This window comes from Lampetra planeri, chromosome 42, assembly GCF_965212315.1.
Source record: "Lampetra planeri chromosome 42, kcLamPlan1.2.h2, whole genome shotgun sequence".
Taxonomy (NCBI): Eukaryota; Metazoa; Chordata; class Hyperoartia; order Petromyzontiformes; family Petromyzontidae; genus Lampetra; species Lampetra planeri.
Genome location: NC_136148.1, coordinates 5,554,187 through 5,581,659, shown reverse-complemented (window position 1 = coordinate 5,581,659; position 27,473 = coordinate 5,554,187). Strand labels below are relative to the sequence as shown.

At 50.0% G+C, this 27,473-nt stretch overlaps 1 protein-coding gene across 1 annotated transcript in view; it reads right to left on the bottom strand.

Annotated features, from left to right (window-relative positions):
- The window catches only part of LOC144732236 (iroquois-class homeodomain protein IRX-6-like), a 101,359-nt gene that overhangs the window by 5,702 nt on the left and 68,184 nt on the right, over positions 1–27,473 (bottom strand). Inside the window, exons 3-4 of the mRNA XM_078613635.1 lie at positions 20,659–20,768; positions 2,580–2,866 (exon numbers count right to left, since the gene is read on the bottom strand). Coding sequence (XP_078469761.1) covers positions 2,580–2,866; positions 20,659–20,768 — 397 coding nt within the window. The remainder of the gene's footprint in view (positions 1–2,579; positions 2,867–20,658; positions 20,769–27,473) is intronic.

Below are 27,473 nucleotides of genomic sequence, written 5' to 3'. Positions count from 1 at the left end.
TTTTGGTATGAAACGTGATTTTTTTTTTCCTTTCATTTTGCAGGGTAGTGGTTTCGATGCGTGTTTGGTAGGAGCTGTCATTTGTGGCCAGTTCGCTTGCGAAAAAGAAGCTGATAATTCAGTCGGCTTTACCTAGTAAAATAAATAAAAATGTGTTATTTGTGTGCTTACCTTTCCTAGACTGTGCACTGCTATCGTGTTTTTTTTTGGTATCGTTTGTTGCCGTAATATTCTGACCCACCCCCTTTCGTGGACGTCTGTGACAAAGAGCTTCATAGCTTATCGGATTCCTCCAGTCTAAATACATTTTCTGATTCTGAATGTCAGAACACAATTCGCATATTAGCGTTATCATCATCGTCATCATCATGGTCAGAGTCCTCGCAGGTCACCCACCACTGCGTTACTTTTGTCCGCGTCTACCAAGGTACTCCTCCGCTCTCAAATACAAATCGACTCGTTCGCCGCTGAACGCGCCTGATGATTGTTAAACTCGTCCCACGTGGCGCGCTGTCTGCATCACGTGGTGGGAACACGTGGAACGCGTGGACACAATCACACACAGAACACGTGTACACACACACACAGAACACGTGTACACATACACACAGTGACACGTGTACACACACAGTACACGTGTACACACACACAGAGCACGTGTACACACACATACAGTACACGTGTACACACACACACACAGAACACGTGTACACACACACAGAACACGGGTACACACACACAGAACACGGGTACACACACACAGAACACGGGTACACACACACACAGTACACGTGTACACACACACACAGAACACGTGTACACACACAGTACACGTGTACACACACACGGCATACGTTTACACACACACACGGAATACGTGTACACACACAAACGGTACACACAGACATACGGTAAACGCTTACACACACACGTGTACACAATCACACACAGTACACGTGTACACACACACCCGGAACACGTGTACACACACACATACACACACATACGGCACATGTGTACACATACACACACGGTACACACAAACATACGGTAAACGCGTGTACAGACACACGTGTACACATACGCACACAGTACACGTGTAGACATACACACACGGTATACACACACAGACACACGCAACACGTGTACACCACGCACAGCGAGGTCTCAATCTGAACAAGAATCGGCAGCGTTAACGCAGTCAACATTAATTGCTGAGCGCGAACACATTGGATCGTGTTGACCAATCATCGGGCGCGTAAAGCCTGGCACGAGCTGAATGGGGAGCAAATTAGTGACCGCGTGGTGGGGCCGAGAGGACTGGAGTTTGGGTTAATTAGGTATCAGCTTGACCTAACAGTTTGACGATATACAATCCTAATGATGATCATCGTTTGCATCGTCATCGTCACCACCGTTGTTATTCAAATCATCGTCATGTCATCATCATCATCGTCGTCATGACCAGCTCCTTATTCTGCCTCATCAATTGCAAATATCGCCATCATTCTCATCCTGGGTCGGGTCTTTGAGTCCGTCGTGTGGTTCGCTAACCACTGCGCCACCGCCCCACACGCTTGCACTGCAAAGCAGAAACCCACCCACACCTGTATACCCACACACTTGATGCAGTAATTTTAGCTGTGACGGTCCCACCTGATGACGGAGACTTGTGTTGCCTCCGAAACGTCGTGATTTATTATTTTATTTTATTCCCATTATTACTTTTATTAACTTTTAGTTTCATTTTTAACCTACGTGACTTTACCGACAAAAACCTAAGAGCAGTCACGAAAGCTTCAAATCTATAATTACCCACGCAAAGATCCCCCGTGCAGCCTTAACAGACCGTAGGGGCAAGTGCTGTTAGCGAGCACCTGTGAAGGCCGGCACGGCACACAAGGGGGTGGGTGGCCAACACCACGCCCGGCCGCCTTTGTCTCCCCAGTTGGAGATGATTTTACACACCGCACCAGGTACTCATTTGAGGCTGAGTCGACCTAGGGGAGGCCCAGCACCGGTTCAGATCATCCTCACCGGTGTTGGCCTTGAGCGGGAATCGAACTCGGGTCGCCGGGTTCGTAGCGCAGCGCGCTAACCGCTGCACTGCGGCGACCCACAGACACAGACAAAGATCCCCCGTATAGCCTTAGGCTGCAGCGGCAAGTTCTGTTAGCGAGCACCTATGAAGGCCGAGGGGGTGGGTGGCCACACACACAGACAAAGATCCCCCGTATAGCCTTAGGCTGCAGCGGCAAGTTCTGTTAGCGAGCACCTATGAAGGCCGGAACGGCACACGAGGGGGTGGGTGGCCACGCACACAGCCAAAGATCCCCCGTATAGCCTTAGGCTGCAGCGGCAAGTTCTGTTAGCGAGCACCTATGAATGCCGGAACGGCACACGAGGGAGTGGGTTTGGCCACACACACACTCACACAGACACAGACTCACTCACTCACTCACCTGACACAAAACACTTCACGACGCCTCTCTTGTCCACCACCACCGCCGCAGCAGCAGCAGCCGCAGCAGCAGCCTCCTGTTCCTCATCCTCCTCCTCCTGCTGCTGCTGCTGCTCGCGGTCCACATCCCTCCGGCATTCGTCTTTCCCTCCGCTCTCATCGCCGGGCCGGCTCCGCGGCGACCACGTCATCTTGTTCTCCTTCTTGAGACGCCGGCGAGCGTTGGCGAACCACGTGGAGACCTGCGTCAGGGTCATCTTGGTGATGATGGCCAGCATGATCTTCTCGCCCTTGGTGGGGTACGGGTTCTTGCGATGCTCGTAGAGCCACGCCTTGAGCGTCGCCGTGGTCTCGCGCGTCGCGTTCTTGCGACGGGTGCCCGCGCTCAGATCCACGCCACCGTACCTGCACGCGCTCACGGCGAAAGGACGCGTCCGCTTGATCGATTGGTTCGACTGTATATGTTGTTGTTGTTATTGTTAAATCAAGGGACTGTGTTGTTGGTGTTGTTGGTGTTGTCTTGGTCCGTGGCTTTTGTTGTTGTTGTTAAATCAAGGGACTGTGTTGTTGGTGTTGTTGGTGTTGTTGTCTTGGGGCAGGCTGTTGTTGTTGTTAAATAAAGGGACTGTGTGTGTTGTTGTTGTTGGTGTTGTTGTCTTGGTGCAGGCTGTTGTTGTTGTTGTTAAATCAAGGGACTGTGTGTGTTGTTGTTGTTGGTGTTGTCTTGGTGCGGGCTGTTGTTGTTGTTGTTAAATCAAGGGACTGTGTGTGTTGTTGTTGTTGGTGTTGTCTTCGTGCGGGCTGTTTTTGTTGTTGTTGTTGTTGTTGTTAAATCAAGGGACTGTGTGTGGTGTTGTTGTTGGTGTTGTTGTCTTGGTGCGGGCTGTTGTTGTTGTTGTTGTTAAATCAAGGGACTGTGAGTGTTGTTGTTGGTGTTGTTGTCTTGGTGCGGTCCGTGGCTGTTGTTGTTGTTGTTGTTGTTATTAAATCAAGGGACTGTGTGTGTGTTAAATTTCGATTGAAAGCTTTCGTGACTGCAGCGATTCATCTTCTCGGTTCTTTCGGTAAAGTCACGTAGAAGGGAGATAATAAAATAATAAAAATAAAACATAATAAAATAATACAATTCTCACGACGTTTCGGCCACAACGCAAGCAGCCGTCCTCAGGTGAAGAACAGGTCTGTCGGAAAGACAGCGTCTGAATGAACACCACCAAGCTTGGCAGCCTATATTTAATATTTGTGTGTTGTTGTTGTTGTTGTCTTAGTGCGGTCCGTGGCTGTTGTTGTTGTTGTTGTTTTGCTGCCTTGCCCCAAACTTGCTTTTAAGTGTTGATTTGAAGCTTTCGTGACTGCAAGAATCCATACTGTTTGGTTGTTTCGGTAAAGTCACGTGGGTAGAAATAAACAATAGATCACGACGTTTCGATCGCAACACAAGCAACCATCATCAGGTGTGAAACAGACACAGCATGATGACTGCTGACGTAGGAGCTTGCTGTTAAGTGTTGAAGAATCGACAGGAAGGTGTGTGTGTGTATGTGTGTGTTGAACTTCGCTCGCACCGTACGTAGTCAACCGTGGTCATCGGAGGTGCAATGTATGTACTTCTGCAATGTTTACTTTTGTATACTTTATTTGTTATTTGTGTTTATTAACTTGCTTACTTTTCCTCCACTCTGCACTCCTAACGGGGTGTTGTTGTATTGTTGGTTGCTGTAACTCGCTGATCCTGTAGTCTGAATAAAGATTCTGATGATTCCGATCGTGATGATGATGATGATTGTGACAATGATCGTGATGATGATGATGGTCGTGATGATGATGGTGGTGATGATGATGATTGTGATGATGGTGATCATGATGATCGTGATGATGATGGTGGTGATGTCGATGATGATCGTGATGATGATCGTCATGATGATCGTGATGATGATGGTGGTGATGTCCATGATGATCGTGATGATGATGATCATGATAATGATAGTGATGATGCTCGTGATGATGGTGATCATGATGATGCTGATCGTGATGATGGTTGTGATGATGATGATGATCGTGATAATGATGATCGTGATGATGGTGATCATGATGATGCTAATCGTGATGATGATGCTGATCGTGATGATGATCGTGACTGTGGTGATCATGATGATGCTGATCGTGATGCTGATACTAAGACAATTACGTCTCTGCGCCATCTGCTTCAGCCGCACAGCGAACGTGAAAGATCACGAGACGTCGTTCGCAAGAGGCAGGCAGTCGTGCGCCGACTTCAGTGGCCCATATTTGAAAAGACGAATGGCTTAATCTGGACTACACACACACACAGCGGCAATCATCGCTCCCGACTGGAAGACTGATGCACAGGGGCAGCTGCCAATGGGGGTGCCCCTAGGCTAGACGACTCACACAGCGGCAATCATAGCCCCATACTAGAAGACGAACTTTTTGATTCGCCCCGACTGGAGATCTCCGTGAAAAAAAGAGCTTCACAGATCATCGGATTTCTCCGTGAAAAATCAAGATCGCGATTCTGATGCCCAGAGAGTCGTTACGGTATTGGGACGCCCATCTTGGTATCGTAGGTTCTCACACTGTTTGACAAAACAAACTTGAAACGCGATCTCGCCTGATGAGTGTCGTCAGACCCTACGCCACCCGACATCACCACCGTCTTCATCACCGTGAGCGATGGACGATCCACTGCTGGTTCAAGGAAGGCGTTTCACACAATCCTGCGATTTCAAGACGCTGCTATCTAGGGTTGTCACCTGTCCCGGTTTTGACCCGGTACGGTCCTGGAATTGGGTGGCAGCGGGAATTGATTTGTAGCGAGATGTGGCACCGGCGTTGCTGCGTTGAACTTTATTGCGGTTTGACGCACAGTGGCGCTACGGTGGCTAGGAGATGTTAACTACCTCGCCTGGTATACAGGAGGTCGTCGGTTCGATCCCGACCCTGACATCTGCTGTATATTTAGAGTTGTGGTGTCTTTCTCTCATCATCGTCACGGTGGCTAGGAGATGTTAACTACCTCGCCTGGTGTACAGGAGGTCATCGGATAGATCCCGACCCTGACGCCTGCCATATATTTAGAGTTTGCGGTGTCTCTCTCTCTCTCTCATCATCACGGTGGCTAGGAGATGTTAACTACCTCGCCTGGTATACAGGAGGTCATCAGTTCGATCCCGACCCTGTCGCCTGCTGCTGTATATTTGGAGTTTGCGCGTATCCGTCTTTTCCGTTCCACATTTAGAATCACCCGTTTAGAGTGCTTGGCTGATGTAAATTCCCCCATGATGATAACCCACATCGTTGACCTATCATTTGTGGCCTGGTCGCTTCAGAAAAATACGCTACGTATGTATATAACTGAGTGCGCCTTAGCTGCTAAAATAAAAATAGCTTAGTTTAGTATTGAACCAAAACAACCCCATCGTGCTCATCAAGACCTCTTGTCCGGGTTTGTGTGCACGATCGAGAAGGTGGCAACCGCGCACGTCCGTGCTGCGCGCGGGCTGACAAAGACGATCGAACAGCATTGAGACGTGCGCTGCTCACAAAGACAAAGATCCCCCGTGTAGCCTAAACAGACTGTCGGGGCAAAGTGCTGCTAGCAAGCAGCTCCTATGAAGGCCGCACAATAGAGGGCGGGTGGCCATCGCCACGCCCGGCCGCCTTTCTCTCCCGAGTGGTGTAAAAGTTTGCACATCGCGTCAGGCACCCATTTGAGGCTGAGTCGACCTAGTGGAGGCGCGGGACCGGGTTCAGATGATCGTCACTGGTGTTGGTGGCCGTGAGAAGGGAGTCGTGGGACGACGGGTTCGTAGCTACCCCCCCCCACCCACGCACACAGACAGACGCGGCGGGTGATGATGATGGTGATCATCACGATCGCGTGCTGCTGTTGCTGGGTCAGTGAGCTGTTTGCGCGCTGCCTGTTAGCGCGAGACGCTGAAATCCACCTGGCACCTCCTGCCACGCGGATTGATTTCAGCGCTCCGTCTCTATCGGTTGGACGTACCCGGTGATGCCTGGCGGCCAACGCAGCTGCTCGTTCACATTCTCAGTCGATCGCCCGGGCGGTGGATCAAGAATTAACTGGCAGTTGTGGTTTAAAGCGCCGTCGATGACACTGGTCAACACACTTTGTTCCGGTATGAGGTTTTCCAACTGGTTTGATGTAATTTTGGGGTGCTGATTCCAAATCCGGCATCAGTTTTGTCTATCACATCAGGTTTTTGAGATATCAAATATTGCAATATTAAATAAATGTGGATATCTACATTAAATGATATTATAAACACACTATCCTAAAAATACAGCACCATATTTTAACACTAAAGCAGTCACCGACTCGCAACAACTTGCAATCATAAGTGACAGAGTTAATTTCGGGTAAAATCAATGAAAATGGGGTATGCCGATAGCATAAAAATGATGTGATAGAGCAAATCTGAGATGAGATTTGGAATCAGCACCCTGAAATTAGTCTAAAACAGCTGCAAAAGTCCAGACCAGAAAAAAATATATTTTTTGTTGTTGACCAGTGTTATCGGGGAGGTAGGGGGGTGGCTGGGGTGGGGGTTGACCATACTTCACCACGTCGGTCAATGCGCGTGGGTGCACGTGTTGTTGTTACACGTCTCGCTGGACACGTGGCTGATACGGGGGGCTTCTATCCGGTGACTGGACATGACTATGAAGAAGATCTTTATAGCTCATCGGATTCCTCCAGCATGAATCAATATTCTGATTCTGTACCGCAGTTACTTGGGGGCTGCGTGCCTCCCAGAAGCCTCTTGTCCAGATCGGGTGGGTGTGTGGGTGGCGGGGTGACACAAAAAGGCCTTCACGAACACACGCACACCAGCGTGGTGACGAATGGTCGTGCAATCCACACAACCGGTAAGGAACTTCATCCAATAATACAGTACATTGACAAATACCTCAATGTAGAGATAGCAATAATAAGAATGGAACACGTGACAGGGGACCGTGCCTTCATGTGTTAAATGGCCTTTAAAATAATAATTCTAGATTTGAAGCTTTCGTGACTGCAAGGATTCATACTCTTAGTTCTTTCGGTAAAGTCACGTAGGTAAAAAAATGAAATTAAAATTAATAAAAAATAAAATAGTAATTATTATTGATTTTTTTTTAATTTTAATTTCATTTAAAATAATAATTTAAAATAATAATATTATTGTCCTCCGGCACGGGCACTGCACGTTGTCTGCCCATTGCTCGCCAAGCTGCATTGGCTCCCGGTTGCCGAACGAACACCGCACAAGGTCGAAAACTCGCGATCGCCACGAAATGAACCACGATACCTCGCTGATGTCGCCAAGGAGCGTGAAGCCATCGTCGCGCGAAACTCCGCTCGTCCCATTCTTAGGATTTTTTCGGTAAAGTCACGTAGGTAAAAATATTTAAATTAATAAAAGTAAAATAAAATAAAAATAAAATAAAAATCACGACGTTTCGGAGGCAACACAAGCTTCCGTCTTCAGGTGGAACCGTCACAGCACGCTTGCTGTATCAAGTAAATGAGACATTCCAAGAGATACTACCCCGTATATATACTGGTTGAGGGGGGATGAGCTAGGACAGGCTCATCATCACTGCAGCGGCGGCGGCTTTTGGCTGCTGGGCGATCGAACAAAGGCGGTGGTCACCGCATCGAATGGCGCTTCCAGATGCGCTTCTGCGGCCGTCTGGAACGCTCTTCCATTCCGATGTTACGATGCCATTAGAGCTGTGCGCGTTTAAATCATCCAGATTGAAAACTTCGTGTCTTTAGAATTTGTGTTTGCGTTTCGTTTGTTGTCATTCGCCCCGCGCCTCCGATTAGCACCGTTGGCTACGTGCAGTGCGAAAGAAGTTCCACATACATGCATTCATTGTAAACGCATCTTTCAATAAGTGCACCCATACAAAGCCAAATATCCCCCGTATATAGCCTTCACAGACTGTTTGGACAAGTGCTGTTTTGCCGTCGCGGCAAACGAGGGGGTGGGTTTTGTACCAGTTAAAAGGGTAAAAACCTACCATTATATTTTGCCACTGGTAAAAGAGATCTCATAGTGTAAATGTTTACCCCGAACTCTCAATACTCTGATATTGCACTGTTTTTGAGTTGTACGCCTTCTGGTGTCATCTGGCCCTACACCAATGGGGACTAGGCTCTAAAGAAAGCCGTCTCGGGTGTGGGCTAATCAACTTCAATGACAGTGCATATTATTATCCTTATCAGAGTTGCTTCTTTTTGTTTGCTTTATTGACTACTTGTGTTGTGGTCATTGCAAACATGATGCCTTGAATAAAGGTGTCAGTTTTGTACCAGTTAAAAGGGTAAAAACCTACCATTATATTTTGCCACTGGTAAAAGAGATCTCATAGTGTGAGGGGGTGGGTGGCCAGCACCACGCCCAATCGCCTTTGTCTCCCCAGTGGCGATGTTTACACAACGCACTTGGCACTGATTTTAAAGACTGATTGAGATATTCGTCAGCGATGTTCGCTGTGAACATACATCCAACTCGAGTCGTCTGGTTCATAGCGCAGCACGCTAAACCACGACACTACTACCATACTCTTTGGTTCTTTCGGTAAAGTCACGTAGGTAGAAAAATAAATTAAAATAAATCACGACTCTTCTTGGTTCTTTCGGTAAAGTCACGTGGAATGGAAATAATAAAATAATGAGAATAAAGCATAATAATTATGTTTTATTTTTATAATATTATTTTATTATTTCCATTCTTTCGGTAAAGTCACGTAGAAAGGAAATAATAAAATAATAAGAATAACATATAAGAATTATGTTTTATTTTATTATATTATTTTATTATTTCCATTCTACGTGACTTTACCGAAGGAACCAAGAAGATGAATCCCTGCAGTCACGAAAGCTTTAAATCGAAATTTAAATCACGACTGTTTCGAACGCAACACAAGCGGCCGTCTTCAGGTGAAAATCACTACAGCTGCGACGTCTGCTTCGTGCAGCTCCCTCGTCGCGATTTTCCCCTGAAGACAAGCGCTTGTGTTGCGTTCGAAACAGTCGTGATTTATTTTCTTTTATTTTTCTACCTACGTGACTTGTACCGAAAGAACCAAAGAGGATGGATTCATGCAGTCACGAAAGCTTCAAATCGACACGATACGACTGCTCCCCTAAACACCCACCCATCCACGTATCTACGTACTTACCTACCCGCCTAACCGCACACTCACCTACCTACCCATACACCCACCTACTTTATCCCCTGCCTACCCATCCACTCGGCCACACACCTACACTCCCATACACCCACCTACCTACCCACCCACCCACCCATACAAACACCTACACATATACCCACCCACCTACCCACCCATACAAACACCTACACCCACTTACCTGCTCCCTCGGCTACCCATATCCACTCCACTCATCATCCACACACATACACACCTACATATCCATATATCCACCCACCTACCTACCCACCCACCCACCCATACAAACACCTCCACATACACCCACTTACCTACTCCCTCGGCTACCCATATCCACTCCACTCATCATCCACACACATACACACCTACCTCTCTATATACCCACCCACCTACCTAGCCACCCATACAAACACCTACACATACACCCACTTACCTGCTCCCTCGGCTACCCATATCCACTCCACTCATCATCCACACACATACACCCCTACCTATCCATGCACCCACCCACCTACCCACCCACCCATACAAACACCTCCACATACACCAACTTACCTACTCCCTCGGCTACCCATATCCACTCCACTCATCATCCACACACATACACACCTGCCTATCCATATACCCACCCACCTACCCACCCACCCATACAAACACCTCCACATACACCAACTTACCTACTCCCTTGGCTACCCATATCCACTCCACTCATCATCCACACACATACACACCTACATATTCATACACCCACCCACCTACCCACCCATACAAACACCTATACATATACACCAACTTACCTGCTCCCTCAGCTACCCATATCCACTCCACTCATCCACACACACACACGCCTGCCTATCCATCCATACACCTACCTACACTAGGTATGCATTGCAATGTGCAGTGCGGTGCGTGTGTGTGTGTGTGATACGCAAGGCTGTGTACAAACACGTGCGTAAGGACCCACGTGGGGCATATTGAAGCGATCGGCAGTCTGAGCTGTCAGCTCCGATATTCCCCTTTAATTCCCAAGTCACCCCCTCTCCCCCCCCACCTTTAGCATCGTGAACCCCCAACAACCACTCTACCCATAGCACCACCACCACCCCATAGTACTCACCATTACTACCACATGTATGTAGGTATGATGAACTTTTTTCGCATCGTACGTAGCCAAGCGACCTAACCGGAGGTGCGGGGAGAAGCACAACAAACTATGGGTCTCTGTGTGAGTCTATGGGTCTTTGTGTGAGTCTATGGGTCTCTGTGTGAGTCTATGGGTCTCTGTGTGAGTCTATGGGTCTCTGTGTGAGTCTATGGGTCTCTGTGTGAGTCTATGGGTCTCTGTGTGAGTCTATGGGTCTTTGTGTGAGTCTATGAGTCTCTGTGTGAGTCTATGGGTCTCTGTGTGAGTCTATGGGTCTCTGTGTGAGTCTATGGGTCTCTGTGTGAGTCTATGGGTCTCTGTGTGGGTCTATGGGTCTCTGTGTGAGTCTTTGGGTCTCTGTGTGGTTATATGGATATCTGTGTGAGTCTATGGGTCTCTGTGTGAGTCTATGGGTCTCTGTGTGAGTCTATGTGTCTCTGTGTGAGTCTATGGGTCTCTGTGTGAGTCTAAGGGTCTCTGTGTGGGTATATAGGTCTCTGTGTGAGTCTATGGGTCTCTGTGTGGTTATATGGATATCTGTGTGAGTCTATGGATCTCTGTGTGAGTCTATGGGTCTTTGTGTGAGTCTATGAGTCTCTGTGTGAGTCTATGGGTCTCCGTGTGAGTCTATGGGTCTCTGTGTGAGTCTATGTGTCTCTGTGTGAGTCTATGGGTCTCTGTGTGAGTCTAAGGGTCTCTGTGTGGGTATATAGGTCTCTGTGTGAGTCTATGGGTCTCTGTGTGGTTATATAGATATCTGTGTGAGTCTATGGATCTCTGTGTGAGTCTATGGGTCTTTGTGTGAGTCTATGAGTCTCTGTGTGAGTCTATGGGTCTCCGTGTGAGTCTATGGGTCTCTGTGTGGGTATATGTACGTGTAACACTTCTTTCGCACCGTGCGTAGCTAATTGTGCTAATCGGAGATGAGTTTTCAATCGAGATGACGATTTTAAAGTGCATAGCCACGGGGCTTCCGAACATCGGAAGGCAGAGCGTTCCAGACGGCCGCAGAAGCGCATCTGAAAGCGCCGCGGTGCAGTGGCCGTCTTTGTTCGATGTCCCAGCCAGAAGCCGCCGCTGCGAAGACGATAGGAGCCTGCGTGATGTCTGCTCCTTCACGAGATGAGCAAGCGATTGCGGTTCAATTGTGGCACGCACTTTGTATGTAATGAGCGCAACACATCGCTTACCACCACTACCAACATAGCATTCGCAACGACCTATAGCATCCGCAGCAACCAGCTCCACCTGGCTACCATTCACAGCAAATAAACATCACTCTCAGTAGCAGCAGCAACAGCAGCGTCAGAAGCGATATCGTCAGCAGTGAAGCCTGCAAAGCCCTCTCCCAACAGCATCATCAGCACTTAACCACTTTCAGAAAACACCACCTAGCAACCATTCTCACACCCATATCACTTTCCACACCCACATCACTCCCCCCACCCACATCACCCTCACCCACCCACATCACTCCCCCCACCCACATCACCCTCACCCACCCACATCACTCCCCCCACCCACATCACCCTCACCCACCCACATCACTCCCCCCACCCACATCACCCTCACCCACCCACATCACTCCCCCCACCCACATCACTCCCCCCACATCACTCCCCCACCCACATCACTCACCCCACCCACATCACTCCCCCCACCCACATCACTCTCACCACCCACATCACCCACACCACCCACATCACTCCCCCACCCACATCACTTCCCCACCCACATCACCCACACCACCCACATCACCCTCACCAGCCACATCACTCCCCCCACCCACATCACTCCCCCACCCACATCACCCTCACCACCCACATCACCCTCACCACCCACACCACTCCCCCCACCCACATCACTCCCCGACCCACATCACTCCCCCACCGACATCACTCCCCCACCCACATCACCCTCACCACCCACATCACCCTCACCACCCACATCACTCCCCCCACCCACATCACTCCCAGACCCACATCACTCCCCCACCCACATCACTCCCCCACCCACATCACCCTCACCACCCACATCACTCCTCCCACCCACATCACTCTCCGACCCACATCACTCCCCCACCCACATCACTCCCCCACCCACATCACCCTCACCACCCACATCACCCTCACCACCCACACCACTCCCCCCACCCACATCACTCCCCGACCCACATCACTCCCCCACCCACATCACTCCCCCACCCACATCACCCTCACCACCCACATCACCCTCACCACCCACATCACTCCCCCCACCCACATCACTCCCCGACCCACATCACTCCCCCACCCACATCACTCCCCCACCCACATCACCCTCACCACCCACATCACTCCTCCCACCCACATCACTCTCACCACCCTCATGACTCCCCCCACCCACATCACTCCCCCACCCACATCACCCTCACCATCCACATCACCCTTACTACCCACACCACTCCTCCCACCCACCCACCCACCCACATCACCCTCACCACCCACATCACCCTCACCATCCACATCACCCTTACCACCCACACCACTCCCCCCACCGCTAACATCATCCATTGCTCCTCACATCGCCACCACCACCAGCATCACCTCTCAATCACAACCATCGCCACCACCACCACCACACTCCCAACCACCACCACCACCACCACACACTCACAACCACCACCACCACACTCCCAACCACCACCACCACCACCACCACACTACCAACCATCACCACCACACTCCCAACCACCACCACCACACTCACAACCACCACCACCACCACACTCCCAACCACCACCACCACACTCACAACCACCACCACACTCACAACCACCACCACCACCACACTACCAACCACCACCACCACCACACTCCCAACCACCACCACCACCACACTCACAACCACCACCACCACACTACCAACCACCACCACACTCCCAACGAATCCCAATGCAACCGCCATTCGCCACCAAGTGACGGTGATGCCACCAGGGCGCCCGTGCCAGGCTAGGTGCACTTTGAGGCCACGCGTAGCATCGAAGCCTCGTTGACACGAGGAGGTCACGGGACAGACCCAGCAGGTGCCGTGGGTTGACTGCTGTGCCAGGCTAGGTGCAGTAGGAGGTCACGGGACAGACCCAGCAGGTGCCGTAGGTTGACTGCTGTGCCAGGCTAGGTGCAGTAGGAGGTCATGGGACAGACCCAGCAGGTGCCGTGGGTTGACTGCTGTGCCAGGCTAGGTGCAGTAGGGGGTCACGGGACAGACCCAGCAGGTGCCATGGGCTTGGCTGACTGAGACCACCGACAGATGCACCACCACCCTACACTCCCTACAACAACCACCACCACCACAACCAACCACCACCACCACCACCCTCCCCAACCTCCCCAGACACCGCGACTTCCCTTCCCACCGTTGTGAGCTGTCAAGGAGCGGAAGCGAACGGGCGGGAGGGGCGAATTCGCGAGACTCTGTGCCCGCTGCTGCTGCTGTTGCTGCTGCTGGTGGTGGTGGTTGTGGTGGTGGTTGTGGTGGTGGTGGTTGTGGGGTAATGAGTTGCAGGTGCGAAGCCCCTCGGCACGGCGCGGGCGCACAGGCCGGGGGTCACGGTGGGGGGTCACGGGCGCGGTGACCCAAAGCAGCGCGTGTGTTGTGTGTGTGTTGTGTGTGTGTGTTGTGTGTGTGTTGTGTGTGTGTTGTGTGTGTATGTTGTGTGTGTGTTGTGTGTATGTTGTGTGTGTGGGTTGTGTGTATGTTGAGTGTGGTGTGTGTGTGTTGTGTGTGGTGTGTGTGTGTTATGTGTGTGTTGTGTGTGTATGTATGTTGAGTGTGTGTTGTGTGTGTGTTGTGTGTGTATGTATGTTGAGTGTGTGTTGTGTGTATGTTGTGTGTGTGTGTTGTGTGTTTGTGTGTGTGTATGTTGTGTGTGTGGGTTGTGTGTATGTTGAGTGTGGTGTGTGTGTTGTGTGTGGTGTGTGTGTGTGTTATGTGTGTGTTGTGTGTGTATGTATGTTGAGTGTGTGTTGTGTGTGTGTTGTGTGTGTGTATGTATGTTGAGTGTGTGTTGTGTGTATGTTGTGTGTGTGTGTTGTGTGTGTTTTGTGTGTGTATGTTGTGTGTGTGTGTATGTTGTGTGTGTGTGTTGTGTGTATGTTGAGTGTGGTGTGTGTGTTGTATGTTGTGTGTGTGTGTGTTGTGTGTACGTTGTGTGTGTGTATGTTGTGTGTGTGTGTGTATGTTGTGTGTGTGTGTTGTGTATGTTGTGTGTATGTTGCGTGTGTGTGTGTATGTTGTGTGTGTGTGTGTATGTGTGTGTGTGTATGTTGTGTGTATGTGTGTATGTTGTGTATGTGTGTGTGTGTATGTTGTGTGTGTGTTGTGAATGTTGTGTGTGTATGTTGTGTGTGTGTATGTTGTGTGTGTATGTTGTGTGTGTATGCTGTGTGTGTATGTTGTGTGTGTATGTTGTGTGTGTGTGTTGTGTATGTGTGTTGTGTATGTGTGTGTTGTGTGTATGTTGCGTGTGTGTTGTGTGTATGTTGTGTGTATGTGTGTTGTGTGTGTGTATGTTGTATGTGTGTATGTTGTGTGTGTGTATGTATGTTGTGTGTGTGTATGTTGTGTTTGTGTATGTATGTATGTGTGTATGTTGTGTGGGTGTGTGTATGTTGCGTGTGTGTGTATGTTGTGTGTGTTGTGTGTGTGTTGTGTGTGTGTTGTGTGTGTATGTTGTGTGTGTGTTGTGTGTGTGTATCTTGTGTGTGTGTGTGTATGTTGTGTGTGTGTTGTGTACGTTGTGTGTATGTTGTGTGTGTGTGTATGTTGTGTGTGTATGTTGTGTGTATGTGTGTATGTTGTGCATGTGTGTGTATGTTGTGTGCGTGTATGTATGTATGTTGTGTGTGTGTATGTGTGTGTTGTGTGTGTGTGTTGTGTGTGTATGTGTGTATGTTGTGTGTGTGTTGTGTATGTGTGTGTTGTGTGTATGTTGCGTGTGTGTTGTGTTGTGTGTATGTTGTGTGTATGTGTGTTGTGTGTGTGTATGTTGTGTGTGTGTATGTATGTTGTGTGTGTGTATGTTGTGTGTGTGTATGTATGTGTGTGTGTGTATGTTGTGTGTGTGTGTATGTTGCGTGTGTGTGTATGTTGTGTGTGTTGTGTGTGTGTTGTGTGTGTGTGTTGTGTGTGTGTATGTTGTGTGTATGTTGCGTGTGTGTGTGTTGTGTGTATGTTGCGTGTGTGCGTGCGTATGTTGTGTGTAAGTTACGTGTGTGTGTGTTGCGTGTGTGTGTGTTGCGTGTGTGTGTGTATGTTGTGTGTACGTTGCGTGTGTGTGTGTATGTTGTGTGTGTGTTGCGTGTGTGTGTGTTGTGTGTATGTTGCGTGTGTGTGTGTTTGTTGTGTGTACGTTGCGTGTGTGTGTGTGTTTGTATGTTGCGTGTGTGTGTGTTGTGTGTATGTTGCGTGTGTGTGTGTATGTTGCGTGTGTGTGTGTTGTGTGTATGTTGCGTGTGTGCGTGCGTATGTTGTGTGTAAGCTACGTGTGTGTGTGTTGCGTGTGTGTACGTTGCGTGTGTGTGTTTGTATGTTGCATGCACGTTGGGGGAGCGGTGGTGTAGTGGTTAGCGCACTGCGCTACGAACCTGGCGACCCGGGATCGATTCCCGCTCACAGCCATCGCCGGTGACGATTATCTGAACCGGTATCTGGGCCTCCCCTAGGTCGACTCAGCCTAAAATGAGTACCTGGTGCAATGTGCAGTAAACATCGCCACTGGGGAGACAAAGGCGTGCCGGCCTCGTAGGTGCTCGCTAACAGCACTTGCCCCCGACAGTCTGTTAAGGCTACACGGGGGATCTTTGTCTTTGTATGTACATTGGAATTCTTTCGCACCGTACGTGGCCAACCGTGCTAATCGGCGTTTGTGGCGACGGGGGGGGGGGGGGTGTACAACAAACGAGACGCACAGGCGAGCTCGTTCTGAAGAAATCTGAGTAGAGGCGGAGGCATTTTTTTGCGAATTTGGTAAAAAAAAAAACCCTCAATATTTCAAGAGGCGCGATGCACCGTACGGTGAACACGAGACGGTGGCGGTCCTCGATAAAGAACGGAGCGGCGGTCCTTAGCGAGACGCGCGCTGTCGACCGCTGATCTACATTTAAAAGTGCACAGCGTTCCAGACGGCCGCAGAAGCGCGTCTGAAAGCGGCGCGCGATGATGCGGTGACCGCCGCCTTTGTTTCGATGGCCCAGCAGCCAAAAGCTGCTGCAGCTGCTGCTGCTGCAGCTGCTGCTGCTGCTGCAGCTGCTGCTGCTGCGTTGTTGAGCGGAGTCCGCGTGATGATGCTCGATGCCCTTCGACGAGATCAGCGAGGTATCGTGGTTCACTTGTGGCGAACACTTTGCGTGCGTGTGCGTGTGTGTGCTGCGTGTGTGCTGCGTGTGTGCTGCGTGTGTGCGTGCGTGTGTAACGAGTGCGACCCTCATCACGAATCCGTTCGGCAAACGGAAGCAAATGCAGCGGGCACGGTCGGATCTTGCGGTACGCGTCACGACACATTGGCCAGAGAATAACGATAATTTGAATTTAAATTATACAACTTATTTTGCGATGCTGCTGCTGCTGCTGCTGCGTTGGCAGTGGTGGACAATGTACGACAGCGCAACACATTAGTCGCTACCAACACCGTGGCCTTCACGGGATGAATACATTTTGATGTAAAGCTTTCGTGACTGCAGGGATTCATCTTCTTGGTTCTTTCGGTAAAGTCACGTAGAAGGGAAATAATAAAATAATAAACATAAAACATAATAAAATTATTCTCACGACGTTTCGGCCAAAGAAGCTGTCTTTCCGACAGACCTGTTCTTCACCTGAGGACGGCTGCTTGCGTTGTGGCCGAAACGTCGTGAGAATTATTTTATTATGTTAAATGTTTATTATTTTATTATTTCGCTTCTACGTGACTTTACCGAAAGAACCAAGAAGAGGGATGAATACATAACAGGCGGCGTTCCGGGCAACGTCCCTTCTTCATAGCACGCGTGCTGTGGTCCATAGATACGTACAGAGCAATGGCTCTGCTTAATGCGCATCGCCATTCTTCGTGTGCTATGAAGATGGGCCATTTCTCGAAACATCGACTATTTTACACGGCGTTTTGCGTGTTCATTCAAGACCGTAGTTTTTTTTTTATTGGCGAATGTCTTGGGGTTTGCTGGGTTAATAAAAATAATTGAAATGACTGATTTACCCAGGAATCCGATGACCACATTTTCACGTGCAGATGTTTGGCCAATACCATTGACAGCCCGCAGGCTGTGAGTACAGGTGCCGTGAGCGACTGAGCGAGTGCCAAATGGCCATACTTCACCACTCTGGTACAGTGTGGGCGGTGTGAAACAAACCACGCCCGGTCGTCTCTGTCTTTCCGGTGCTTATACACCGGAATTAGAGTTCTCCGTTCAGACTGAGTCGACCTAGGGGAGGCGCAGGATCGGTTCAGATATCCGTGGCTGATGCATTAACCAACAGTCTCCCTGTGTGCCTTTGTGTGGGTCTGAGTGCGTGTGTGTAGGGAGCGGTGGCGCAGCGGTTAGCGCGCTGCGCTTCGAGCCCGGCGACTCGAGTTTGATTCCCGCTCACGGCCAGGACCAGTGACGATTATCTGAATCGGACCTCGGCCTCCCCTAGGTCGACTCAGCCTCAATTGAGACCCTGATGCGACGTGTGGACGTCGCCACTGGGGAGACAAAGGCGGTCGGGCGTGGTGCTGGCCACCCACCCCCTCGTGTGCCGTGCCCGACTTCATATGCGCGCTAACAGCACTTGCCCCAGGAGTCTGTTAAGGCTACACGGGGCATCTTTGTATTTGCGCCTGTGTGTCTTTGTTTAGTGTCTGTGTGTGTAAGTTTATAGTGATTTGTATTTAGCTAGAGGGAGGGTAGCTGCATTTCCCGAGTAGTGATCATCACGCTTGTTAGTGCATCATATTTTTTAATATTCTACAATTCATTTCACCCTACATGAGTTGTATGATGATGATGATGATGTACGTTTACATGTGTACGTATGTGTGTGTGTGTGCATAGCAATGGCTCTTTCACCTTAATAGGGTTTTCGATAACAGCACTTGTCCCAGTATTAAGGCTAAACGGGGGATCTTTGTCTGTGTGTGTGTGTGTACCTACTCACGAGTATGCGTGCGCATCTGGAGGTATGTGTGGTGGTGGTGGTGGTAGTTGGCGCAGTGCGTTACAAACCGTGCGACATTTTCTGAACCGGTCCCGGATTTCCCTTGCGTCGACTCAGCCTTAAATGAGTATTTGGTAGGCAGTGTCAAAATATCGGCACCGGGGAGACAAAGGCGGTCGTGCCTGATGTTGGCCACCCACCCCCGAGTGTGCACTTTCCCAAACAACTTGCGCAGGTTATACGGCGCATCTTTGTCTTTATCTGTGCGCGCGCGCGTGTATCGGTACGGTCTGTATATCGGTGCTGTGTCAATATGAACGCGCTACATTTGCGTGTGTTATAAAATAATAATGCGTGCTAATTATTAAAATGCGTATCCTAACGATGATTATTGACGATTACAAATTGTTACTTGAACATTGGGTGTGTCAAAATTTGTATGCGACGACGCATCAAATTCAAATTTGAACAGGCCCTGGGCCTCCCCTAGGTCGACTCAGCCTCAACTTGAGTACCTGGTTGCGATGTGTAAACTTCTACACGAGGGGAGACAAAGGCGGCCGGGCGTTGGGCTGGTAACCACATCGCCTCGTGGGTCGTGTCGGCGTTCATAGATGTTACCCGCTAACAACACTTGCCCCAACGCCGTTAAAGGCTATATGGGGGATCTTTGTCTGTGTGTGGAGTGTGTGAATGTCCTGCGTGTTTGCGGGGTGTGTGGCGTATGTATGTTGCGTATGTATGTGGAGTGTGTATGCGGTGTGTGTGTGTATGTGACGTGTGTATGTGGTGTGTGTGTGTATGTGTTGTGTTTGTATGTGGTGTGTGTGTGTGTTTGCGGTGTGTGTGTATGTGGTGTGTGTGTGTGGCGTATGTATGTTGCGTATGTATGTGGAGTGTGTATGCGGTGTGTGTGTGTATGTGACGTGTGTATGTGGTGTGTGTGTGTATGTGTTGTGTTTGTATGTGGTGTGTGTGTGTGTTTGCGGTGTGTGTGTATGTGGTGTGTGTGTGTGGCGTATGTATGTTGCGTATGTATGTGGAGTGTGTATGCGGTGTGTGTGTGTGTATGTGACGTGTGTATGTGGTGTGTGTGTGTATGTGTTGTGTTTGTATGTGGTGTGTGTGTGTGTTTGCGGTGTGTGTGTATGTGGTGTGTGTGTGTGGCGTATGTATGTTGCGTATGTATGCGGTGTGTGTATGCGGTGTGAGTGTGTATGTGACGTGTGTATGTGGTGTGTGTGTTTGTGGTGTGTGTGCGTTTGCTATGTGTGTGTATGTGGTGTGTGTACGTGATGTGTGTGTGTACGTGGTGTGTATGCGGTGTGTGTATGCGGTGGTGTGTTTGTGGTGTGTTTGTGGTGGGTATGTAGGGTGTGTGTACGTGGTGTGTGCGTGTACGTGGTGTGTATGTGGTGTGTGTGTGTTTGCGGTGTGTGTGTTTGTGGTGTGTGTACGTGGTGTGTGTACGTGGTGTGTGTGTGTACGTGTTGTGTGTGCACGTGGTGTGTGTGTGTATGTGCGCTGTGTATGTGGAGTGTGTACGTGGTATGTGTGTACGTGGTGTGTGTGTACGTGGTGTGTGTACGTGTTGTGTGTGCACGTGGTGTGTGTGTGTATGTGCGCTGTGTGTATGTGGAGTGTGTACCTGCTATACTGGTACTGGTTTATCGCCCCGTCGTAGTGATAGTATCCCGTGGCCTGGGGAAGTCCCGTGTGCAGAGATCCGTTCGAGTCTTTGATCTCATACGGAGAGGTCTGGGCGGAGTGACACAACAACAACACAACAGCACAACAACACAATGAGTGCAATGCCCCCACCACCACCATCACCACCATCATCATCATCATCATCGCTCACCCCTCCCACCCCACTCCCCGTATCGTCTGCTAAAGACTAAAGACTACCCGGGGGATATTTGTCTTTGTGTGTATGTCTTTGTTTGTAGAGATGTAACAGTGCAACTCAACACGTCCGCCAATAACGCGATGGCTTTACTAAGAGAATTACAATAACATCTATAATGAACGACGTTTCGGGCGACGACCCTTATTCAGAACACAGACAGAGGCCAGTAGAGTTGGACACGGCACATTATATATCATATGGGGTCTGATAATAATAAATTAATCGATTAATAAATGAATTAATCGATTGATTACATTATTCATTAACGAACCCGTTGTCTCGTTCTGAGCTTGCACGGGTTGGATTCACTCGTAAATTTGGACGACGCAGTGTCGCCGATGAAAATAATTTCAAGAAGCACTCATGAATGTTGTCGTTTTGTTTGTTTTACAATTGCCAAGCACAGTGCCACCCCCCCCCCCCCCCCAGAGGCTTAAAACGCCAGGCGGCCAGCAACACGCTGCACTCATGGAATTGCAATCGATGATGAACGTGTAAACGCGCGTTGTGAATTGCGGGAGGCTATTGAACGTAAGGGTTTGGGTGCGGAGCGAGGCGATGGTGATGATGGAGAGGGAATTCCTAAGCCGAGCGGTGCCAAGGGAAGAATCAGACTAAAGAGGTGAGGTGACCATATCTGCAATGTGGTGAGTGGGTGGGTGAGTGGGTGGGTGGGTGAGTGGGTGAGTGGGTGGGTGGGTGAGTGGGTGGGTGAGTGGGTGGGTGAGTGGGTGGGTGAGTGGGTGGGTGGGTGGGTGAGTGGGTGAGTGGGTGGGTGAGTGGGTGGGTGGGTGAGTGGGTGAGTGGGTGAGTGGGTGGGTGAGTGGGTGGGTGAGTGGGTGGGTGAGTGGGTGGGTGGGTGAGTGGGTGGGTGAGTGGGTGGGTGAGTGGGTGGGTGAGTGGGTGGGTGAGTGGGTGGGTGAGTGGGTGAGTGGGTGAGTGGGTGGGTGAGTGGGTGGGTGAGTGGGTGGGTGAGTGGGTGGGTGAGTGGGTGGGTGGGTGAGTGGGTGGGTGGGTTATTGAGTACGTGAGTGAGTGAGTGGGAGGGTAAGTGGGTGAGTGAGTGGGTGAGTAAGTTAATTATTGAGTAAGTGGGTAAGTGAGTGAGTGAGCGATTTCGTGAGTGGGTGAGTAAGTGAGTGTGTGGGTGAGTGATTGGATGAGTAAGTGGGTGAGTAAGTGAGTGAGTGAGTGGGTGATTAAGTGGGTGAGTGAGTGAGTGTGTGGGTGAGTGATTGGATGAGTAAGTGGGTGAGTAAGTGATTTAGTGGGTGAGTGAGTGGGTGAGTGAATGAGTGGGTGAGTGAGTGAATAAGTGAGTGAATAAGTGAATGAGTGGGTGATTAAATGAGTGAGTGAGTGGGTGAGTAAGTGAGTGAGTGGGTGAGTGAATGAGTGGGTGAGTGATTGGATGAGTGAGTGGGTGAGCATGCGTTGTGGCCCACAGTGTGTGGTGGCTGAAACACAACGTGTCGATGAGACGAAACAGTCAAGTGCGCATCAACTAACGTGACGTACGCCTCTCCACGTAGTAACGTGAATGCATTTTGCCCTACAGCCTTCGCCGACTGTCCACAAAGACGTTATCAAGCCGCGTTGTGCTCAAGCAAGCGAGCTGTGGATCAGTTTCCACCTCCTGGCTCTCATCAGCTTGTCGCAGGATGAGCCGAAGTTACTGGCAAGCGCGCTCCACGCAACGGCAAATGCAACACTCGTCTCTTCTTGTTTTAAATGCCCAGTGGACGCGTTCTTTTCACCAGTTGAGTTGAATGTTCGTGCATAGCAGCGAAGGAGGTCTACGCTGTGCATCTTTACGGAGTGGGGGAGTGCGGTGAGCCTGTTCGCCGTGGCGATGTTGAGATCGGTGGGATATGGGTAGAGGCTTGGAAATTAAAAGTATTTTTTTGAATCTTCTTAGTTCTTTCGGTAAAGTCACGTAGAAGGGAAATAATAAAATAATAAAAATAAAATATAAAACATGTTTTAGTGAGTGAGTAAGTGAAAAAATAAAACATAAAACATGTTTTATGTTTTATTAGTTTTTTATTTCCATTCTACGCGACTTTACCGAAAGAACCAAGAAGATGAATCCCTGCAGTCACGAAAGCTTTAAATCGAAGTATTTTTTTAGCTCCGGCGTCAGCCGTTCTCCTGCTGCGTCCGTCTCGCCTGACGACGGCTGCTTGTGTTGCGATCGAAACGTCGTGATCTATTAATTTTCTACCTACGTGACTTTACCGAAAGAACCAAAGAGCATGGATTCCTGCAGTCACGAAAGTTTCGAATCAACACGATACGACTGCTCCTCTAAACAGCCACCCTTCCACGTATCTACCTACTTACCTATCCGCCTAACCGCACACTCACCTACCTACCCATACACCGACCTACTTTATCCCCTGCCTACCCATCCACTCATCCACACGCCTGCCTATCCATATACCCACCCATCTACCCACCCACCCATACAAACACCTCCACATACACCCACTTACCTGCTCCCTCGGCTACCCATATCCACTCCACTCATCGTCCACACATTGTAAATGTTGTGGCTTGGCTCTCCAACACACCGGTGATGCTGTACTAGTGACGAATTGGACACGTTCTGTTTACGTGACACAAACCTCATTCGTTGGCTGTGTCGGGTGGTGGCGGATTTAACGACACATTTACATATTTACGCGATCTAACTAAAAAAAAACCCCTCTATTGTGTATAATTAATTTGTAATTAAATTATAATTAATCTCGGTTATTGTAGTGGGGCGTCTACAGCATACAGAGGGAGAGGCGAAGCGATGTCCGACGCGGCAATCGAAACAACGAACCTCCCCCCGTCCTCTCTGTCCACGCAGCAACGCAATTTAGTTCACCACAGTTGAAGCGCAGGGTCAGTGTGCTGGGTTCAAGTGTTGGTGCTCTGTATATACCGTGCCTCGTATAGTTTCATACCGCTACGATTCAGAGGTGGGACAAAGTCATTGTTATGCAAGTCCAAGTCGAGTCGCAAGTCATCAAATTCATGACTCGAGTCTGACTCGAGTCCAAGTCACATGACTCGAGTCCACATCTCATAGGTGGGACAAAGTCATTGTTATGCAAGTCCAAGTCGAGTCGCAAGTCATCAAATTCATGACTCGAGTCTGACTCGAGTCCAAGTCACATGACTCGAGTCCACATCTCATAGGTGGGACAAAGTCATTGTTATGCAAGTCCAAGTCGAGTCGCAAGTCATCAAATTCATGACTCGAGTCTGACTCGAGTCCAAGTCACATGACTCGAGTCCACATCTCATAGGTGGGACAAAGTCATTGTTATGCAAGTCCAAGTCGAGTCGCAAGTCATCAAATTCATGACTCGAGTCTGACTCGAGTCCAAGTCACATGACTCGAGTCCACACCTCTGCTACGATTACAGGACCATGGTTCATGGAGCTGTGAGCTTCACTCGATGATTGCCATCCATCACACTGTGAACAACCACCGTTCACCCACACATTCAAACACTCACCCACTCGCTCACTCAATCACCCACTCCCCACCCATTCAAACACGAGCCCACTCGCTCGTCCACTCACGCACCCACTCAAGCGCTCACTCACCCACTCATTGACTCACCCACTCACCTACTCACTCACTCACTCGCCCACTCAATCACTCACCCGCTCACCGACTCATCCGCTCACCTACTCACTCACCCACTCGCCCACTCACCCACTCACCCACTCACCGACTTGCCCACTCACCTACTCACTCACTCACTGACCCACTCAATCACTCACCCACTCACTGACTCACCCACTCACCTACTCACTCACCCACTCACTCACCCACTGACCCACTCAATCACTCACCCACTCACTCACCCACTGACCCACTCAATCACTCACCCACTCACTGACTCACCTACTCACCCACTCACTCACCCACTGACCCACTCACCCACCCACCCGCTCACCACTCCGGTTCACCTCACTCCTCGTTCTGATTCTTCCCCGCACCGCTCTGCTTTGGAATTCCTCTCCTATCCTCTCTTTCTCAACTTCGTACAACCTTGCGATATTGAACACACCCATGAATTCACATATTTCATCGTACTGTCCGTTGCTGGCCGCCTGGCGTTTTGGGCGCCGTTGGGTCGATGTGTGTTTCCCGAATAAAACTTAGTTAAGAACATAAAACACTTTGAAGTCGCTTTCAGGCGCACCAGTATAGTATCCAACTGCTTGCCTTAACATCAGCACCCCATTTCGATCGTGAAAAGTTATTTGCTGTCGTAATAAACATCTATAAATGTACAACATTGTATTGATTTCTGAGTATATCGGTCGTTGTGTGAGTCCATTGATATCTGTGCGAGTCTATGGGTCTCTGTGTGAGTCTATGGGTCTCTGTGCGAGTCTATGGGTCTATAAGTGAATCTACAGGTCTCTGTGCGAGTCTATGGATCTCTGTACGAGTCTACGGGTCTCTGTGTGAGTCTATGGGTCTCTGTGCGAGTCTATGGGTCTCTGTGCGAGTCTATGGGTCTCTGTGCGAGTCTATGGGTCTCTGTGCGAGTGTATGGGTCTCTGTGCGAGTCTATGGGTCTCTGTGCGAGTCTATGGGTCTCTGTGCGAGTCTATAGGTCTCTGTGCGAGTATATGGGTCTCTGTGTGAGTCTATGGGTCTCTGTGCGAGTCTATGGGTCTATAAGTGAATCTACAGGTCTCTGTGCGAGTCTATGGATCTCTGTACGAGTCTACGGGTCTCTGTGTGAGTCTATGGGTCTCTGTGCGAGTCTATGGGTCTCTGTGCGAGTCTATGGGTCTCTGTGCGAGTCTATGGGTCTCTGTGCGAGTGTATGGGTCTCTGTGCGAGTCTATGGGTCTCTGTGCGAGTCTATGGGTCTCTGTGCGAGTCTATGGGTCTCTGTGCGAGTATATGGGTCTCTGTGTGAGTCTATGGGTCTCTGTGCGAGTCTATGGGTCTCTGTGCGAGTATATGGGTCTCTGTGTGAGTCTATGGGTCTCTGTGCGAGTCTATGGGTCTCTGTGCGAGTATATGGGTCTCTGTGCGAGTCTATGGGTCTCTGTGTGAGTCTATGGGTCTCTGTGTGAGTCTATGGGTCTCTGTGCGAGTCTATGGGTCTCTGTGCGAGTCTATGGGTCTCTGTGTGAGTCTATGGGTCTCTGTGCGAGTCTATGGGTCTCTGTGCGAGTCTATGGGTCTCTGTGCGAGTCTATGGGTCTCTGTGCGAGTCTATGGGTCTCTGTGTGAGTCTATGGGTCTCTGTGCGAGTCTATGGGTCTCTGTGCGAGTCTATGGGTCTCTGTGCGAGTCTATGGGTCTCTGTGCGAGTCTATGGGTCTCTGTGTGAGTCTATGGGTCTCTGTACGAGTGTATGGGTCTCTGTGCGAGTCTATGGGTCTCTGTGCGAGTCTATGGGTCTCTGTGCGAGTCTATGGGTCTCTGTGCGAGTCTATGGGTCTCTGTGCGAGTCTATGGGTGTCTGTGCGAGTCTATGGGTCTCTGTGCGAGTCTATGGGTCTCTGTGCGAGTCTATGGGTCTCTGTGCGAGTCTATGGGTCTCTGTGCGAGTCTATGGGTCTCTGTGCGAGTCTATGGGTCTCTGTGCGAGTCTATGGGTCTCTGTGCGAGTCTATGGGTCTCTGTGTGAGTCTATGGGTCTCTGTGCGAGTCTATGGGTCTCTGTGCGAGTCTATGGGTCTCTGTGCGAGTCTATGGGTCTCTGTGCGAGTCTATGGGTGTCTGTGCGAGTCTATGGGTCTCTGTGCGAGTCTATGGGTCTCTGTGCGAGTCTATGGGTCTCTGTGCGAGTCTATGGGTCTCTGTGCGAGTCTATGGGTCTCTGTGCGAGTCTATGGGTCTCTGTGCGAGTCTATGGGTCTCTGTGTGAGTCTATGGGTCTCTGTACGAGTGTATGGGTCTCTGTGCGAGTCTATGGGTCTCTGTGCGAGTCTATGGGTCTCTGTGCGAGTCTATGGGTCTCTGTGCGAGTCTATGGGTCTCTGTGCGAGTCTATGGGTGTCTGTGTGAGTCTATGGATCTCTGTGCGAGTCTATGGGTCTCTGTGCGAGTCTATGGGTCTCTGTGCGAGTCTATGCACAACTGCAGAGACACGGCGTATGCACGCAGCCAGATCCCAAGGCGCTGTGCAGGCACATTGGGCATGATTATATCACGGTTGGCAAATGACATGCGTACATGACAGAAGTTAAACAGGGAGGGAGGCAGTCACAGGATAAGAGAAGGGGGCTGGTAATCGACGGCACAAACGACCAGGGAAAGGGAACTTAAATGGCCCTGGTTACATGGCTACGTATGCATGTTGATGTATGTCTTCATGTGTAGGTGGACTGTGGGGAGCGGTGGTGTAGTGGTTAGCGCGCTGCACGACAAACCCAGCGCGCCGAATTCAATTATTTCTCACGGCCAACACCAGGGACGATTGTAACCAGTCGTGGGCCTCCCCTAGGTCGACTCGGCCTTAAACGAGTACCCGGTGCGGTGTGTAAACATCGCTACTGGGGAGACAAAGGCGGTCGGGCGT